Source organism: Caenorhabditis elegans, chromosome I (genome assembly GCF_000002985.6).
Source record: "Caenorhabditis elegans chromosome I".
Classification (NCBI taxonomy): Eukaryota; Metazoa; Nematoda; class Chromadorea; order Rhabditida; family Rhabditidae; genus Caenorhabditis; species Caenorhabditis elegans.
In genome coordinates this window covers 11,733,567-11,751,937 of record NC_003279.8, presented here as the reverse complement: position 1 = coordinate 11,751,937, position 18,371 = coordinate 11,733,567, and the positions used below count along the sequence as shown (strand labels likewise).

The 18,371-nt window shown below is 41.6% G+C and overlaps 5 protein-coding genes, 1 non-coding gene and 1 pseudogene across 13 annotated transcripts in view; 6 read left to right on the top strand and 1 right to left on the bottom strand.

Annotated features, from left to right (window-relative positions):
• Positions 1-4,514, top strand: part of vab-10 — a gene marked incomplete at both ends in the record, with an annotated part of 57,568 nt that extends 53,054 nt beyond the window's left edge. For 5 of the 7 annotated variants that reach the window (NM_001348620.3, NM_001348622.3, NM_001348623.3 and 2 more), the window contains 7 exons: positions 5-906; positions 963-2,663; positions 3,081-3,193; positions 3,250-3,369; positions 3,425-3,762; positions 3,838-4,041; positions 4,137-4,176. In NM_001348620.3, the coding sequence (NP_001335520.1) occupies positions 5-906; positions 963-2,663; positions 3,081-3,193; positions 3,250-3,369; positions 3,425-3,762; positions 3,838-4,041; positions 4,137-4,176 (3,418 nt within the window). Of the gene's footprint in view, positions 1-4; positions 907-962; positions 2,664-2,776; positions 2,810-3,080; positions 3,194-3,249; positions 3,370-3,424; positions 3,763-3,837; positions 4,042-4,136 lie in introns of all 7 variants that reach the window. The other 2 variants (NM_001377639.1, NM_001348621.3) reach the window with 2 other exon arrangements.
• Y47H9B.2 (C-type LECtin) lies at positions 4,487-7,769 on the bottom strand. Its single transcript, NM_060592.4, has 5 exons — positions 7,649-7,769; positions 6,963-7,146; positions 6,701-6,918; positions 6,385-6,594; positions 4,487-4,747 (listed from the first exon to the last, which is right to left on the bottom strand). Exons 1-5 carry the CDS (start codon positions 7,764-7,766, stop codon positions 4,524-4,526), a joined length of 954 nt encoding a protein of 317 aa, NP_492993.2. The 5' UTR covers positions 7,767-7,769; the 3' UTR covers positions 4,487-4,523.
• Positions 4,506-4,526, top strand: 21ur-13288. Its single transcript, NR_050610.1, has one exon.
• A 202-nt stretch (positions 7,770-7,971) lies between the features above and the next one.
• F35E2.5 (Peptidase S1 domain-containing protein) lies at positions 7,972-10,335 on the top strand. Its single transcript, NM_060591.2, has 9 exons — positions 7,972-8,116; positions 8,162-8,357; positions 8,403-8,703; positions 8,973-9,093; positions 9,146-9,496; positions 9,553-9,690; positions 9,744-9,946; positions 9,993-10,076; positions 10,120-10,335. Exons 1-9 carry the CDS (start codon positions 7,987-7,989, stop codon positions 10,321-10,323), a joined length of 1,728 nt encoding a protein of 575 aa, NP_492992.1. The 5' UTR covers positions 7,972-7,986; the 3' UTR covers positions 10,324-10,335.
• An 840-nt stretch (positions 10,336-11,175) lies between these two features.
• On the top strand, positions 11,176-13,282 carry F35E2.1 (G_PROTEIN_RECEP_F1_2 domain-containing protein; the record flags this gene model as incomplete). Its single annotated transcript, NM_060590.2, has 7 exons — positions 11,176-11,403; positions 11,553-11,732; positions 11,849-11,944; positions 12,050-12,145; positions 12,261-12,351; positions 12,404-12,511; positions 12,974-13,282. 7 exons carry the CDS (start codon positions 11,176-11,178, stop codon positions 13,210-13,212), a joined length of 1,038 nt encoding a protein of 345 aa, NP_492991.1. The 3' UTR covers positions 13,213-13,282.
• Positions 13,283-14,238: 956 nt separating this feature from the next.
• F35E2.2 (F-box domain-containing protein) lies at positions 14,239-15,357 on the top strand (the record flags this gene model as incomplete). The annotated part of the gene is made up of 3 exons (NM_060589.2): positions 14,239-14,333; positions 14,526-15,119; positions 15,175-15,357. 3 exons carry the CDS (start codon positions 14,239-14,241, stop codon positions 15,299-15,301), a joined length of 816 nt encoding a protein of 271 aa, NP_492990.1. The 3' UTR covers positions 15,302-15,357.
• Positions 15,358-15,973: 616 nt separating this feature from the next.
• On the top strand, positions 15,974-17,998 carry F35E2.3 (annotated as a pseudogene). Its single transcript has 5 exons — positions 15,974-16,097; positions 16,172-16,385; positions 16,661-16,877; positions 17,350-17,577; positions 17,636-17,998. Coding segments are annotated over exons 1-5 (1,146 nt in total).
• The last annotated feature ends 373 nt before the right edge of the window (positions 17,999-18,371 follow it).

Here is an 18,371-nt window from a genome sequence, read left to right as displayed (position 1 = left end):
ACAGATTCAAAGACGAGGTGCACGAAAGAGGAGTAGCCAAGGAGCAAGTCGTCGCTACAGCTCTCCAGCTCGCTGCAGATGCTCCACCGCACCTGGCGGCTACCGTAAGACAACCAGTCGCCGACCTGAATACTAGATGGAGCCGATTGAATGCAGCACTTGCCGAACGAGAGCATAAGCTCGAGAATTTGATGCTCCAAATGGGAAAACTGGCGAGCACAATTGCTCAGTTGACGGCTTGGATGGATAAGACGAGAGCCACTTTGAAGGATATTGCTCCGCCGAAGAATGCGGTGAACTTGAGAGATATTGAAATTGCTCAATGTAAACTCGTTGTGCTCAGTAATGATATTCATGCTCATCAGGATAGTGTGAATGCTGTGAATCGTGCTGCTCAAAAGTACATCCAAACTTCTGGAGCTCTGGACGCTGAAACTTCTGATTCTCTGAAATCTATGAACTTGAAATGGGAGGATATTCAGAAAGTCTTGGAATCACTGGCTTTTGATATGGAAGTCGCTAAAAAAGAGGCTGAAAATGTTGGAGGAGAAGTCGAGAAATGGCAGAGATGGCTGGAAGAAACTGAATCTGCTCTGCTTTCCACTAAACCAACGGGAGGATTACCGGAGACTGCTGAATTCCAGCTCGACGAATTCAAGGCCCTGAAGCTCGACGTTGAGCACAATGCTTCGCCACTTGAAGCACATCTTCATGCCACTGAGCAACACTTGAAGGAAGAACCCCAGGACGCTGACACATGGCTTTCCAAGACTCACGGAGCAATGAAGACGAAGTGGAATAAGGTGAAGGAGCTGCTCGTTGATAGAGAGAAGAAGCTGCAGGTGGCTTATGAGCAAGCGGTTGCTCTTGAGAGTGCGTTGAATGATATGGAAGATTGGATTATTGGTAAGAGAGAATTTATAGGTTTTAGTTTGAAAAACAATAAAAGAACCATTTTTCAGCCGCTGAACGCAAGCTCACCGATCAGCCATCGATCTCACGTCTCCCGGATGTAATTGAAAAGCAGCTCGCCGAGCACGAATCATGGATGGAAGAGGTTGCTGGACGAAAGATGGCAATGACGAAACATCAAGCATCAGGAGTCCATATGCAGTATTATTGTGAGAAGAAGGATGCCATCCCGATCAAGAATCGTCTTGTTTCCCTGAAACATCGCGTTGAAAAGATCTCTGGAAGAACTGCAGAACGTGCGAAGCAGCTGGCTGTCACTCGAGATGAGGTTGCCACGTGGCAAGACGGGCTTCATGATTTGGAGCATTTCATCTCGGATGTCCTTGTGAAAATTGCTCCTGAACCAAATACCACTAGCTCACTGGAAAAGCTCAAGGCGAAGCTGGAGGAGGTGAAGGAAGCTCAGCGAGATGTGACCGCCAAGCAGACACTGTTCGATGTGACTAGAAAACGTGGAATCGGACTTGCAGAGCGAGCAACTCGGTCGGAGTACAAACAAATTTCGATGACAAACGAGAAGATGAGCAAGAAGTGGGCTGAGATGTTGAAGAAGTTGAGAGATCGACTGAGAGAAGCCGAGCAGGCAGTTCTGGAAGGTGGAGCATTTGAGGAGTCGATGAATGATCTGGAATCTTGGGTTGATGATGAGCTGGAGAGATATCAGAAAGCTGAGCATGAGCCTGTATTTGCGGATATTGATGGAGTTAGAGCACTTGTTGATGAAGAATCCAGAAGATCTGCTGAAAGAAAAACGAAGGAAAATGGAGTGAAGACGGTGGTAAAGAAGGCAGATGCTCTGATGGCTTCAGGAGTTGATGAGAAGGATTCGATAGCTCAGGCTAAAGAACGACTTGTTGAGAAGTGGAATCAAGTAGAAGAGGCTGCAAGACATCGTGGAAATAGTATCAAAGAGGCTGAACAAGCAGCTGAAGAGTTTGATGCAAAGACGCATGCTCTGCTGGATTGGCTGGCGGTTGAAGAGCAGAAGCTCAAGGCTTCAGGTCTGGATGAGGTGGAAGGTGTGAAGCAGGAGATGGATGAAGCCAAGGGAAGATATCAAGAATGCTTGAAGAAGGGAGAAGAGATTCTTTCAAAGTGTCAGCCGGCTGCTGAGCCGATTCTCCGGAATTGGATGCGAGTCGTTGAGGCACGATGGAAGGAGGTCTCGGAGAAGGTTGACGAGCGGGAGTTTACACTTTTGGAGCAAGAGCAGAAGGCTAAGGAGCAGAATGAGCAGATTGAGAAGCTTGCCAAGTTTGCTGCGCAGAAGAGAGAAGAGCTCAATCGGATGATTGAGCAGCCACCGGCTCAGGATCTTGATACCATGGAGCAGAACATTTGTGACTTTGCTAACCTCGACTCGGAGCTCCGCGAGCAACAACCCGAGGTAGACGCCGCTTGTAAATCTGCAAAGAAGGGAGCCAGGAATCCAGCTGCAGAGATGCTCTCGACAGAATGGAAGAAGCTTTGGTTGGATGCAATGGGTCTTCAATCATCGCTGGACAATCAAAAGGCACTACTGGAAGAGATGAAGAGGCTTGAAGGATGGAAGTGGGAAGATTGGAAGGAGCGATATGTGGAGTGGAATGATCACGCGAAGGCACGTGTCAATGATTTGTTCCGACGAATCGATCGACTTCACACTGGAAATGTGCCAAGACAGGTGTTCATCGATGGAATTATTGGATCCAGTAAGTGATGTTTATTTTTTTTTAACTGGGATTCCCTGGGATCCCCTGGGTTACGGTATCTTCTCCTAGAATATTTGGGTCTCGCTCCTCTATGAAAACCCCCCTGGTTATAGATTATGTTCCAAACTCGACGATCGTCTACTCCAGTGAGTTTGCAGAAATTTTTGTTTTCGGGTGGCTCAGCTGTGGAGCCACCCGAATGAAAAATCTTGATTTTCTGAATGGGAATGGTTGTTGTTTGCATTTTTTTTTCTCGGTTTTCTGGAATGCAACTTCTCTCTATTTCTCTCTATTTTTCTCTCTTTTTCCATCTATCCAATTCTCTCCTCATTTCCAAATTTCTAAGAACTGTTGTGAAGTTGGCCTGAAGTTCTCTGAGCCCTTTAGAACCAGAAATAATTTTAAATTTTGTTTCAGAATTCCCAACTTCCCGACTCGAAATGGCCAAAGTTGCTGATCGATTTGACAAGGGTGATGGAATGATCAATGCCAAGGAATTCATCAATGCTCTCCGATTTGATGCTTCTAATGTGAGTTTTTGGGAGAAGCTTTGTTGGAATTTTTGACCTAAAATTTGTATTTCCAGAGAAACGCCAAGCCACAAACGGACACTGAAAAGATCACGCATGAGATTGAGCTGCAGAAGAAGACGTGCAGCTGCTGTACCCCATACCAAATTGAGAAGATCTCTGAGAATCACTATCGGGTAAGGTTTTACAGGAATTCGGAGCTAACATTTATTTAAACATTTATTTTTCCAGTTCGGAGACACCCATATCAAGAGAATGGTCCGCATCCTCCGATCGACTGTGATGGTTCGAGTCGGAGGTGGATGGGAGTCGCTGGACGAGTTCCTCCACAAACATGATCCATGTCGTGCCAAGGGACGTCTTAACATCAACATGTTCCCAGAAGCTCGTCCGATTCATGCGCTTGACTCGATGCGATCTTTCACCAAGAATCGACACGGCAAGCAGCTTCCGACCACCGGAACGCCTGGTCCGATTATGAAGATTCGCGAGAAGACCGACAGAAGTGTGCCGATGAGCGGAGGGCTCGGCGGTACAGCTGGCTATACGGTTACCACTGATTCGCATAGGTAAGTTCTTTCAAGTTTTTTTTTTTTTGAAGTTTCTTCAATTTGCTTCTTTCGGCTAACCTGAAATTATTGCAGACACACTGACGCTCGCCCATCCAGAATTCCACGTGCTCCATCGGACATGAGCGCTGGGCGCCTGAGCCGTGTCGGAAGTGTCTCCAACTCGAAAAACTCGATCGTCGACTCGTCGACACCTTCCCGACCAGAATCCCGAGCCTCTTCGGATGCTGGAGACCGACAAACGAGGATTCCCTCGTTGAGAGCACGTAAAGGACAAAGGTTAGTTGTGGTTAGAGCTGGGAAATGAGCTTCTGGCTGGGTTCTTGAGCTCAAAGCCTGAAATTTTCGATTTTAAAATAAAAATTCAATTCCAGATATATCCCACAAGGACCATCATCATCGTCTTCAAAGTGATTTAATTGATTCGATTTAATTTTTTTTCCTATGTTTTTGAATGATTTTACTTTTTTTTTTCTTAATTTTTTAATATGTACCCCCACCCCTTTCCCCCCAAAAAATTATCCAGTTTTTCCCGGCCTACAGTTGCGCGCCCCCATCACGTCATCTTGGGTTACTGTAGCTGGGATTACTGGGCTCTTTCCACCCAAAAAAAAACTGATTTTTCTAGACACCGGTACCCCCATCTCTCTTTTTGTGAATATCATCATTTCCGATTTTTCCCCTTCTCAATGCCTTTTTTGTTTTAATTGTATAAGATTAATTTCTAATATGAAATAATTTATTGAAAGTTTTTCACAAGTTCAGTCGATTTGAATCTCTTCTGGCTGCTCCGTTGTTTCAGCGCCGCTTGGAGATGTACTTGGAGGCTCTGGTGAATCCGTTGGCTCTGCAGTGGACGCTGTTGATGGTTGAACGGTAGTAGTCGTGGAAGCTTCAGAACAAATTCCAGCCAATTCGCACAACGCTGGATACATTGCTGAGCTCATTTTGTAGTACCACGGGTATTTCCGGCTTCCAATAGTTGCTGGAAATATAGATTTAGGCGTGTAGGTAGGCAAGCTTAAGACAAGTAGGTAGGCAGGCAAGCATAAGGTAAATATGCATAAGGAAGGAACCTAGGCTGGCTGGCGGAAAACGGGCATAAAATAGGCAGGCTTCTGAGACAACCAAATAGGCAAGAATATAGAAATATGCGCAAAAAAGGAAGGAAGGTAAGTAGGCAAGCATGCGTGAAACAGGCATCAGGTAGGCAGGCATAAAATAGGCAGCCTCGCAGGCAAGAATGTACAAGACAGGCGCAAGGTAGGTACGTGGGCAAGTAGGCGGTGGCAGGCATGAAGTTGGCAGGCATAAAATAGGCAGAAAAACACAAAGCAAGCGAAAGACGTACAGGAGAGCTCGCACGAAACAAATACCCTTGGGCAGGCTTAGGCCCGTCGAACACATGCGGCACCCAACAAGGCCGCCCAAAATTTCCGCCACCCTGGACTCTCCGAAGAGGGGTGCGGGAGGAAGTTAGCTGGCTCCCCGCCAGATCAGAGATTTGCTTTAGAACCCTCGAATTGGGTAATTGAACCAACGATATACTCGTTGCAATAGACTTATGTGAATGCGACGACAGACACCGAGCGAGGACGACGCACGTCAAAAACACCCGATCGATAAACATCGTTTTCCCGTTTGTGGCTCGCCTTGTCTCGTCAAGACGGGGAGGCGATGACGTGCGTCGTCCTCGCTCGTCTCTTCTACGATCGATAGGTGTTCCCAGTAACCTGCATTCTTTCCACTGCAGCTAGCGGAACCCGTGAGGTGTCCGTACATCCAGAAGATGACCTCCCTTCATATTGTTGTCCCACTGTCTGCCAGGGTCCTGCGAAAGCGTATCTCTGGACTGGCGGAGAGCCAGCTAACTCTCTCCCTCAAGCCTTCGGGAGCTTCCTGGGTTATCGGTGAATTTTGGGCGGTCGTTGTTGGGTGCCGCATGTGTTCGACCCTCGCTATGTGTGAGGGAGCCGGGTAAAACCACACGTTCGAACGTTGTAAGCCCAACTCTCCAGTCTTCCTTCCTGAAGGAGTCTGGGTTTGTCTGCTAAGGATGGCGTTTTCGGGTTCTGAGAGGTTCACTGTTTCCCCTGATGCTATCGACGCACGGGAATGGTGTTCATCGTAGTTTTCTACGATCAGATGATCAAACCAGGACCGCCTAGGGTAGGCTAGGGTCTGGGGTAGGGCTGCCTAGGGTCTGGTGTAGGGCTGCCTAGGGTAGGCTACGGTCTGGGGTAGGGCTGCCTAGGGTAGGCTACGGTCTGGGGTAGGGCTGCCTAGGGTCTGGTGTAGGGCTGCCTAGGGTAGGCTAGGGTCTGGGGTAGGGCTGCCTAGGGTAGGCTAGGGTCTGGGGTAGGGCTGTCTAGGGTCTGAGGTAGGGCTGCCTAGGGTCGGCTAGGGTCTGGGGTAGGGTTGTCTAGGGTCTGGGCCAGAAGTGGTCGGCTAATAGCCGAATTAACCGTTAGCCAAAAATTTTGAAATCGGCTTAAGCCGAATTAGCCGTTAGCTGAAAAAACGATTAACCGCCCACCCCTGGTAGGCAAGTAGCCTCAAAACAGGCACAAGGTAGGCAGGCATAATGTAAACAGTCTCGTTGGCATGCAGACATTTGCTCACCTGCTAAATCGAATCCAACCATCCAAACTCTGCCGGAATCATTTTTTGTGAGAGGTCCCAGATCGAATCCCTTTTCGGTATTTGGAACAGTTCCGTATAGAATATCCGGACTAACACCGGCGCCGACATTCACTTTTCGATGCTTCCATTCCGAATTGTTTGTACATCCATAAGCGTCAATGGCATCTCCTTTGGCAAGTTTGATTGATTCTGGAAAAAAGAAACTCAGACCAATCAGCGACGACCGAGCCCGCTGATTGGTCTAGCAGTGGGCGGAGCTAGGCGTTGATTGGCCTGAAAGTCATATAAGCTTTACCATCAGCTAGACATGGATAACTTGAGTTGCCTTCCAAATTCTCATCAAGCTCCAAAATCATTGGGAAGGAGTACACTCTTTTTTGCACCAATGTTGATTTGCAAAAGTTCAGAATATATGCTCTGGCAAAATTCATCACTTTCGGGGAGCAATTCTCCTTTTGAGAAAGGCACGGCTCAATCACATCCGAGAGCTTGTTTACCGGAACTTCCAAGTGCCTGAAAAAAATTTCGTAAAGATCGGAGATCACTATCGGTCTTACTTTATGCTGTCATCACAATCAATCGAATCTCCGCTATTTTTCCAAGCTGATTTTGTGAGGAAAAGCCGTGAAGAAGTGATCAAGTGTCGAGGAGATATTATAACTGCCGGAGCAGAAATTTCGGATCTTGTCAATTTGGTAAGCCAGGAGACAGGAGAGATTATCGAGTTTTTCGATGGTTTCCCTGAAAATATACTCGTTAAAAAAAATTATTCAAAATGTTACGAGGGGCGCCACGTGGTGTCAGGGTGTCCTATCACAGTTTGATCTACAAAATACGCGGGATTCTTTTGCCCAAAAAATGTGACGTCAGCACGTTCTTAACCGTGTAAAATCAGTTGAGAACTCTGCGTCTGAACTCCCGCTTTTTTGTAGATCAACGTAGATCAATCCGAAATTGGACACTCTGACACCTTATCCAAAAAGACCTTTGCCTAATAGTCCGGTTCCTCTGTGGACGGGCTCAAATACTGTCTTATCGGATAATAGTGGCCTAGGTCTTATATTTAGGAGCCGTAACGGAGCCTTGACCGGCTTTCCGACAACGAGTGGCGGGAAACCCAAAAAGTATGGAGCGATGCTTATCGTGCAAACATCAAGCCTTTGATTTTACTCCAAAATGCAGAAAAGCGGCTATCGCTAGACAGGATTGATGTCGGCTGCTCACCAAAAAAAATCTTACTCACCAATATGCTCATTTCCACATGTCTCGAGCCTCTTATCATTTTCCTCAGCTGTCAGCTCATTATAGGAGACGACGATGATAATGAACGTTGATATAGTGATTATTGATTGAATTTTCATTTCGAAAACGGGAATGAAAAATTTTTTGAACTCACACGTTTGAAAAAAAAATACTAAGTTTAGTTATTTATTCACGTTTACTAAAAATTAAAAACTTGAAAAAAAAACTGATTTTGAAAATTGTAAACGTGACATTCCACGTCCTCATTTCCATGTCATATCTGATCCTTAAAACAAAAACAAAAAAATCAATCAGTTCTCAGTTTTACGATTATCGAATATGAAATTCAAATCGATGATCATATTCTACTTCATTTTCGTCATTGCTATCATTCCAATTGTCACTGAAAAGCTCAGTTTGAAGGAGAATAAGGAGCGTCTGAACACTTGTGGGAAGGATAAAGATATTTGTAAGTAATCTTATTAATTCTATGTGTCAGTAACTCCATTTTTAGATAATGGTATAAAAAATAATCGTTGGCACATCTTGGCTGCTTTTGAAAATGGAAATAATATCGAATATATATCGAGTGCAAGTCTGATATCTAATCGACATTTCATTACTTCAGCTTTTTCAATTTTGAACAGTCAAATGGAATGGTTGATGAATAAAGAGAAGCTTGATTATACAGCTTGCAGCAAAGGCGCCTTGTAAGGCTTTCAAATTTTTGGGAGATGCAATGCGTTTCATTTCAGAAGTTTACGTATTCCAATGCAGTTTCTACGAAATTTGACTATAAGAGAAGTCTCTTGCCAAATCTGGGGATCTTGCCACTCAATCCGACCAGTTAGAGCCTACCTTTTGAACATATGCACAAAAGAAATCGAAAACAATTTTCATAGAATTTATTGTCCGATGCTTGTGGAGGTCGAGAATCCAATTGATTCGTCGATACCATGTCTAGTTGATAATTCCATAAGTATCCAGAAGGACGACGCAGTTGATGTTTGTCCGCTGAATCCTAAGTCCCGCAAAAGGTTCACTTCGCCTCTAAATGTAAGTTTAGATCACTTACTAGAATGTAGGGCTCCGCCGGCCTCACGACGTCACTCAGGCCGCATGTAACCGAATGCATAGTGCGGCGCGAAACCCCTAAAGTGTCGGCCGCTTCCAAACAACAATCTCTTCACACTACGTTGCGCACACATCAAGCTACTCATTTCACGCCAAGCTGCAAAACCCCGAACATGTCGGCCGCTACAAATAGCTACATATATTTCGCGCCTCAGCTGGGAGCCACACCATAATGTTCAATTTTCTTAAAGCTAGAGATTGTGAACATTGCCAGTCTTCAAACATCAGGGTATTCTTCGGAGAAGAAAACTGGAAATCCTCTCACAAAATGGAAAAACGAAAAATTGATAATAATTGGAAATTGGGCAACAGGTTAGACTCTAGACTCTGTCTAAAGTTTTACGGGTAATTTTTTCATTTTCAGGGGATACTACAGACTCCTCTCGTTCTAATATCTTTTTCAACATGAAATGGCTCGTAAATGAGATCTGTGACTTGATTGGAGTTTGTGCGAAGAACACTGTTACCAAGCCACCACGACGTACTACAACTACAAGAACTACTACAAAACGTCTCACAACCACTAAAGCCACCTTGAAGACTACCACTAAAACCCTGCCGGTGATCCCTCCTCGACCCAATGTTACCAAGCCAATTACTAGATCTACTACAAAACGTACTACTACTAGATCTACTACAAAACGTCTCACAACCACTAAAGCCACGACAGTGCTCACCACGACTCCAGTTAAGGTTACACCGGCAACAACCACGCGTGAGTTCGAATTATTTTTTGTGTTCTTCCAACCTTTCAGAAACATTTAGTTTCAGTTCCCACGACTTCTTTGGCTCTGGAAACAACCACCACTGCAACACGTACTACAGCAAAGATCACAGCAGTAGCTACAGTTGCTCGAACCAATACTACACAACCACCGACTACGACGCCTCTGAGCTCTACAACTGCACGTGAGTTAAATATATATTCCAACAGAATTAAGAAAATATGTCCGTTTTTTCAGTTCCCACAACACTCACCTCAAGTAGTAGCACTGAATCCACGGATGGGTCATCCACTCAGACTTCAACACATCCTAGTCAGCTCAGTGTTAAAGCCACTCAACTTGTTTCCACTGCTGAGCCATCAACGGATACCTTCCAGTCTACTAAACCAATTGCATCTACTTCATTGCCTACGGATATTCCAAGTAGTCTGGTGTCTGAGGTAAAGTTTTCCTAGAATAACCTGCTGAAATGTTCAAAAATTCCAGAACTCTACAACCTCTGCAGCGACAACTCTCAGTGAGAATTCTACGGTGATGTTCATTGACCAGCCGAGTAGCATATCTTCTGAGGTGATTTTACAATTGTTTACCTCCTTTCACGTTAAATTTTCAGAATATCCAACCTCCAGAAGTTTCACCAGTGATCCCTCAACGTACCGTATATCTGTCTTCAACACCTATGCCAGATGAAGTAGATTATGAAGAGTTTATGGAATTCAAAATGGAAGACATTGAGAAGGATCACCTGGATGAATCGAGTAGCGTTAAGAGAACTACAACTTTGTTGATTTTATTTGTTTCTTGTTTAGCATTATAAAGAGATTTTGTTAAAGCAGTACTACCATTGAATGCTATTGAAAGAGTTTAACAATTTTTACAGCTCCTGAGATTATTCTAAGAATCCAGTCAGTGCAAAAAGTCCCTTATCTCGGTCTCCCGGGAACTTCTTCTAGTCCCTTTTATGACAGGACTTCCAATTTTTGCATGACGTTTTTTGTGCCTTTGTTCTTTTTTTTTGGCTTGACAGAAAAAAATTAAATTATTTATTTTTGGCATGATATCAGTTTTTTGGAAATCAGTCTACTTGAAACTGCAAACACTTTTTCACACGAAATGTTATTCTATTCAGAAGTCTGATCTAAAATTATTTCAAAGAAACAAATTGCCAAGAACCAATTAATTGACTTTTTAAATTAATTTTTGTTTTTTTTAATTAATACATATTTTTTTAAATTAATTTTTTGTTGAAAAAATATTGTGTTTCACCGTACTTACCTGCTACATAAATGTCAACGTCAATTTTAATGATTATAGCCTTCTTCTCGAATAAAAGATTAAACATTCAACTGTTTTAAAGATTATGTTATTTTTCGTTTTTTGATTTTCGGACTTTAAATAGATTCTAGGAAAGCTTTTAAATATTCTTTTACAACCAGAAAATCTAATAAAAATATTTAATTTGAACTTTATCATACTTGTAGTTTGTAGTCAGAAATTTTTAATACAGTCAAAACTTTTCAGCGATCTTCAGCTAAACTGATGTTTGACAAAGTTTATTTTTTGAAGATCTCAGATATTTTACACAATTTATAGCAACTCTTTAATTTTTGATCAATTTTGTTCTAAATAAATACCAACCATCTTTATTTTTTCAGGGATCCCTAGTAAAATGGAAAACGCATCTACTACCTCAGTTAGCACTGCCATTACAGAATCTCCAGAATTCTACAATTCATTGCCACCAGCCAATTATAATTTATCCGACCTTACAGTAACTCCAATGACATTTCGAGATCGAATTACTGTAGAATTTATTCTGAATGCTACATCATGGCTTTTCAGTGCACTTCTTGTCATTTTCGTGAGAGTAAGAAAAGCTATTTGGATGTCATTAAAGGTGAATAATATTTTACTTTTTTTTTTTAATCTTGTAGGATTTTTAAAATATCCTTTAAAATAGTTTTTTGTAATTAGCTGCTGCTTTTAAAATGAACAAAACACAAGAAAAATTATTAAAAAACCGAAATCTTTATTATTTATTTGCAGAGCACAGTAGTGTTTGTAACTCTTGGCTCATTTCTTCTAAATATTCCATTGATTTTATTTCAAGCATGGATGGTTTTCAATTTACAAGCAGGTCAACAACCAGTATATACCGTTTTTGTTTGCTCATTTCTCAAGAATTTCTGTAGTTCTACAACATCCGCATATCAAGTTTTGCCATTTGTAAGTTGAACAATTATCAGAATAGTTAAGAAAGAAATACGGGTTCATTAAATTTCTTCTTGACAATTTTTCGGACGTAGAGTGCTACAGAGTGTTTGTAAAAACAATTTTTACAGGCGGTATCATTATATCGTTATCGTATAGTTGTTTTGAAAGGACATCCATCTCCATGGTTTGTTATAAATGTTCACATCATAGTTACGACAATATTTGTAAGTTTCTAAACTAAACTGGAACCTTATCCATGTAAAATTAGCTAGATCCGTGTATTTTTGAAAAATATTTTTAAAAAATATATATCGATTCAACAATTTCAGATTATTTACGCGTTTCTCAATTATCCATTTGGGGAAAACAATAAGAATGATGTGTGTTATACACTTCGATTCAGTAATGGAATGGAACTTGTTCGGGTGAGCAATTGATTTGTAGACTGATTGGAACTAAACTACTTAGATCAAATTACGTGATTTTTTCACTTCAGATATATTGCAAATACTAAATAATACATAATTAACATTTTTACAGATCTTCTCAACGTTATTTTTTAATTTTGCAGCCATCATTGTCAATTTTGTAATTCTTCGATTTGTGAAACACTTTGAAAATGAGAATAAAAGTGATTCTGATCTCTTCTATGGGATTCTTGTGATTATCTAAATTTATTTCAGATATCCAATCAAAAATAATTCAATTAACTCAAAGTCTTCTTATTCAATCAGTGATACCAGTCATTGTATCTTTGCCTTTATTACTTTTATCATTTGAGTTCTATTTTGGTGAGTTTTCCCTACAATTGTATTATGGAAGCAGAAAAAAAATTTCCTGGGCGCCCATGGGTCTCGTTAGGCATTTAGCGACAAATCCTTCAATTCAAATGTTTTCAATTAATTACGCCAACTTCACCAATTTTCAAGTTATTTCGAATGATTTTTTTTCATTTGCCAATGCATTTTATTTTATAAAAATCATTAAAAACAACGGACAACATTACAAAAAAAGCGAAAAATGCTTGACATTGGCGAAATTATTTGAAAAAGTTTAAAATTAATTTCTAAATACCTATCGAGACCCATGATTGGGGCGGAGCGTTTTCAATTGGCAGTGGAGCTCCTTTTCACAAAGTGACGTTTTTTGCGTCTCCATAATATTATTTTTAGATGGCATATATATCAACAACAAAAAATTTAATCGTCATAAAGATGTGTGCTTTTCTATAATTTGTTCACAATTTTTTTCAGGAATCCCAATGCCAAGCTCATTTGGATCCACATGGTATGCTCTAACATTCCTTGGGCCATTTCTCATGCCACTCTCGTCAATTCTCGGAATTCGAAGTACACGAAAAGAATTATTGGATACAGCTTTATGTGGATGTTTCCCAAAACAATCAGTAGGACACAGTCAAATGAAATCGACGATTACTGTAATTATGGCATCGAGACATGAAAGAAGCTTTACTATTCGAGATGATGATTAGAATATTATTTCTTTTTTATAAATTTTGAATTCTCATTAGAAAACTAAAAAGAACATTCTCAATTTGTTAACTCAAAACACATTCATTACCACTTTTCGTACTTTATAAGTTAGAATTACTTTGTGCAAAAAATTTCGATATTTACAAAGAATCTAGAAATAAAAAGGGGACGAAAGGAGGGTTAGTGAGGTAAATATTGTAAGGATCTGCCCCGTTCACTTTCCCACACTATAAACTATGAGAGAGTCACCGTATATTTCCAGGTCTTCGTGACACTCCACTGAATGAATCACATCTTCGGACATACGCCTTCGGCCTCAGACAACAAGATCCGCAAGCAACGTCGCCCGACTGGACTTATACATTCCAGGCCTTTCTTACTTTTCTCCAACCTTTGTCCCGTTCGTCCCCAACTTCTGTTATTCTCCCACATTCGTTGTGCCGCCACCGTGCGCTTTCCACTTCATCTTATTTCATTTAATAAACCTATTAATTAGCAAATAACTCGTTCGTGTTTTACTTTATCACCGACCGGTAAACTCTCAACACAGCGAGTAAAGTCAAACCTTTACTGGTAGCCAGCGAGTGACACTTGAATTTGTTTAAAAAAATCATAACTTGTTATTTTATTTTCACAAATAAAAAAATTCAATCTGTTGTTAATTTCTAAAATATAGTGAAATTTTGAATTTCAAAATTGTGTTCGCAATTTGTAATAACTATAATCATAGAGATAGTATTTTAGTCAAAACTTTGTCAGTTGAAAATTTTTTGCTAATTTATGCAGTTGTTGAGTTATGACTCTTCGAAAAAGTGTAAAATTACTTCAAAAATTTTTTTTTGCATACAATTATAGCCAGCACTGTGGATCCCATTATCTTATGTTTCCACAATGTTTCTAAGATTACATAAAAGTAATATAGGGGGTCACCGATGACTATCTATCCTATTGACCTTTAAAAGGAGCCAATGCTAATCTACAAGACTGAGAGATTGCCATCTGTGCCATTGTAATTCATTTGAGCCATGCCACCCGCAAAAACCAAACCGAAATTCCCTTTGTGCCGTCTTCCAAGTGAATCTGTGACTAATGTGCTAAAAATCATGAAATTGTCAGAAATGTGAGTTTTTTTTTTATTTCCCGGCATTTTTTTTATGACCTCATTTTGTTTTCTGAGCCAGTGACGTAACAAGCAGCAAATGTAATTTTTGCTCCGACCGACCAATCAGCAACGTCAGTCACGCCTCTTGCACGACGCTGATTGGTTGGCAGCCAGGTCTTCAATTTTCTATTAAATCTTGATAATTTTCAGCTTCAACCTATCTGAAACTTCACTGAAAGCTAGATCCATTGTCGAATTGGCAATGCAAACAATCCCATCACACTTGGATCTTCAAGGCTTTCCTTCCAAAAACTACAAGCTCACAGTAGAAAATGACGGGCAAAAAGTTCAAGTTCAATTCCCACATGCCACTGATGCGCTGACAAATTTTAAGCAGAAGCTTTTCCGGATCTGCAAAACTTTTCAAATTAAGACTGCTTCTGTTTACTTCAGCTGCCCAGTTGAAGCTCACATCATCGAGTTGCTGGGGTTCATTAAAAAGCGGAAGGTTCAATTCCAAGATTTCAGTATCAAGGGCTCGGTGACGGAGCAAAATTTCAAATTTTTCATGACAATTGGAGCACAGAGATTTCATTTGGATATGAGTGAAACTCAACCAGTGACCGAGGTTTTCGCATTGTTGAAAATTCAAGAAGTTGTGCTGCAAAATGCTGCGATAAGCTCGCAGATGCTGAACAAAGTTCTGAAGGCGTGGAAAACGACGAGCCGACTGAAAAAGTTCCGAGTGATCAAGAATTGGAAAATGGACACTTCTGTGGTGTTTCAAGGCTTGCATGTTAAGCAGTAAGTACTGATGGATTGGGGAAATTTGAATTTAAAAAATGCAATTAATTTTCAGAAAAAGCCGCTCTGACACAAAAAAGGAATACGAAATTGATCTCGATGGTGGCGGTAAAGCTACATGCTGCTTTAAATTTGAGAAGGGATCGTCTACAAATGGATTTGAATTTATTGTAATTAACTAAATTTATTTTTTCAAAAATCATTATTTTTATTTTTTCACAAATAAAAAATTAAATCTGTTGTTAATTTCAAAAATATATTGAAAAGTCGAATTTCCCGCCAAAAAGATTCAAAAAATAACAACTTGAAATTGCTACCGCCCGCTACCGCCCAATGCCGCTCGCTACCGCCCGCCGCCACCGCCTGCCGTTACCGCCCGTTACAGCCCGCTACCGTCCGCTACCGCCCGACTAAATTAATTGTTTTAAAAAATCATACTTGTTATTTTATTTTCACAAATAAAAAAATTCAATCTGCTGTTAATTTCTAATATATAGTGAAATTTTGAATTTCCCGCCAAAATTATGCCCCCGCTAGCGCCCACCGCTACCGCCCGCTACCACCCGCCCGACCGCACGCCACCGCCCGCTACCGCCCGCTACTGCCCGCTACCGCCCGCTACCGCCCGCCGCTACCGCTTGCCGCTACCGCCCGCTGCCACCCGCTACCACCCTCCGCTACCACCCGCTACTTGCTCACAAAATAGTGAAAATCCTCATAACAGCCCTATGAAAATCTTCTTTGAAAAAAAAAACAGCAAATTAAGCGTGTGACCTTCCACGCAACAACTCCTACTCTCCTTTTAATCTTTCCCCATTTAATTTATTCCAACAAAAATCCAACGCTGATCGAATATGAAAATAAAATCGATATTCATATTCTCAATTTCCATCATTTTGGTGCAAAGTGAGCAATTCTGGAAGCTCTCTGCCGAGGAGAACGATGAACGTCTAGCGTCATGTGGACAGGAGCATCTTCGTGAGTTTTTAAAAACTTCCTAGGCATTGTAGGCAGGCAGGTAACTCAAAAAATTTAAAAACGTTTATTTTCAGCCCGCCGCTTCACAGACGGAGTATCGTTCAAAGTTGACCCAGCCAAATGGACGCTTACTCTGGAAAATAGTATGGCAAACTCAAAAATTGTCACAACTGCGAGCATGATTTCTACTCGTCATTTTTTGAGCTCTTCCCGAGCAGTTATGGAAGGTGACACGTGGATTTACGATGAAGGAAATGTTAAAGTTCAATGCGAGAAGAGTGGGACAAAGTGAGTTGAGATTCGGGTGTCTGCACTCGGTGGGGCACCTCACGTGGTGTCAAATTGTCCCATTTTAGTTTGATCTCCGAAAAATGCGGGATGAGAGACGCAGACTTTTCAACTGATTTTGCATTGTTAAGAGTGAGCTGACGTCACATTTTCCTAGGGAAAAAATTCCCGCATTTTTTGTAGATCAAACCGCAATGAGACAGCCTGACACCACGTGGCGCCTCGACTCGGTTGAATGCCTAGTGTAGGTAGAAACAAATCAATTCTCATTCCAGACACATCAACGTCCCCGGCAACGCTCTTTCCACGTTGAGAATTATTGGAAAAGTCTGTCCACACCCGTCCTACTGCCCGAAAATGTCATTTATACTTGCAAGGCAGTGATTCTGAATGGATGTCTGGAATCTTCAAATACGACATATTCCCATCCAATGATCATTCAAATCAATCAGGATTCGCCGGTTTTCACCAGTTATCCATGCTTGGACGATGGTTGGTTTGAGCATTTGGGTGCAACCAATATCTTCTTGCCTTGAAGCCTACCTACGCCTGCCTACCGGCTGGGCCTATATGCCTACCTTCTTGTCAACCGACGCATGCCAGCTTTCGAGGCGACCTGTCTATCTTGAATCAAAACTACGCCTGTCTCCTTCGACTGTGACCAAGGCCTGAGCAGCCTGCTAGTAGACACGCAGGCAGGCCTTGACTTGCCTTGAATCCCATTTACGCCTACCTACCGTCTGGGCCTAAATGCCAATTTACAACCTGCCTACCTTCCCGCCAACCGATGTCTGCCAGCTTTCAATGCGACCTATCTCTATTGAAGCAAAATTACGTCTGCCTGCTTGTCTTTAATACAACGTAGAGCGGCCTGTTAGAATGTAGGTAGGCAGGCAGGCAGGCAGGCATAGGACAGACGCGTTTCTGATCCTAATAAACTATCTAAACTTATGATATTTTTCAGGCAGCACCCGGCTCCGAACCTCTGATCAGGTCGACGCGTTTGGTTTCAATTTCAATGGAGATTTGATGCATAGAACAGTTTTCCTGAAACATCGTACTTATTCCCACTACTACGTGGATTCTCGGACCCCAAGTTCTATGTGGAATGCACCGGAAGCCTAGTATTGGAGTGGTCCCTTAATGACCAAAATTGACAAGAAGGAGACGACCATTGGAACTGGAGTTAGAGGTTTGTTACACCTACACCTGCCTTGTGCCTACGCAGGAAAATCATTTAAAATTTTCAGTTCAAGAACAATGAATCGTTCACCTACTTTGCCAAAGCCAAACAGATTTATGGATACCTCTGCGACTTGGTGGGCATTTGCTCCGAAGCTTCTACCGTGTCTGTTCCAACAGTACCTAGTCCAAAATCAATTGCACCGACCTTCACTGCATCAATTTCCAACATATCTGAAACTAAGAAAAGCCTGAAAAAGACTACCAGACCCTCAGAGGCTGAGCCTGGGCCAAATGAAAAATCAACAGAAGCTGAGGAGCCAGACTATTCGGACCTGGATTTAACTTTCAGTGCGAACTACTTAAAGTCGAGTTGGAATAAGAAGAGCATTTGGATTCTGATAACTTTTATGATTATTTTGTGTATTTAATGAATATTGCTGGTTGAGAGGGCTAAATATTTGAATATTAATTGTGCTTTTTTCTTAATTTTTTTTTTTAATTCTTATTAGGGCAAGCCTACAAAGCAATACCCGACTTGTAGACGGAATCTGGTTCCGTGAAATTCAGAATAAAAGTTTTCAAAAAATTTACACAACTTGTTGTGGTAGTGGTGGTTATTGCCGGAACCTTAGGAGTCGGTGGAGCCGCGCAGATGCCGGACAGATAACAAATGCTCTTTTGGAAAAATTGCATTTTCCAGAAATAACCCTTGTACTGGTCTGTCAATCCTGAAATAATTGTACTTTTTTTGTCTGATAATTTACAAAAATCTGTGTTTACCTGTGTGGTCGAGTCCGATTA

What these genes read in the sequence shown, in the direction of transcription:
- Y47H9B.2 (NM_060592.4), bottom strand. Translation starts at nt 7,766, where the DNA reads ATGAAAATTCAATCAATAATCACTATATCAACGTTCATTATCATCGTC. An exon ending in TTATCCATGTCTAGCTGATG is followed by an intron (nt 6,595 to 6,700) that starts GTAAAGCTTATA and finishes TCTTTTTTCCAG; the next exon opens with AATCAATCAAACTTGCCAAA. An exon ending in GGTTGGATTCGATTTAGCAG is followed by an intron (nt 4,748 to 6,384) that starts GTGAGCAAATGT and finishes CTATATTTCCAG; the next exon opens with CAACTATTGGAAGCCGGAAA.
- F35E2.5 (NM_060591.2), top strand. Translation starts at nt 7,987, where the DNA reads ATGAAATTCAAATCGATGATCATATTCTACTTCATTTTCGTCATTGCT. An exon ending in GCTTGCAGCAAAGGCGCCTT is followed by an intron (nt 8,358 to 8,402) that starts GTAAGGCTTTCA and finishes GTTTCATTTCAG; the next exon opens with AAGTTTACGTATTCCAATGC. An exon ending in GGTTCACTTCGCCTCTAAAT is followed by an intron (nt 8,704 to 8,972) that starts GTAAGTTTAGAT and finishes ATTTTCTTAAAG; the next exon opens with CTAGAGATTGTGAACATTGC.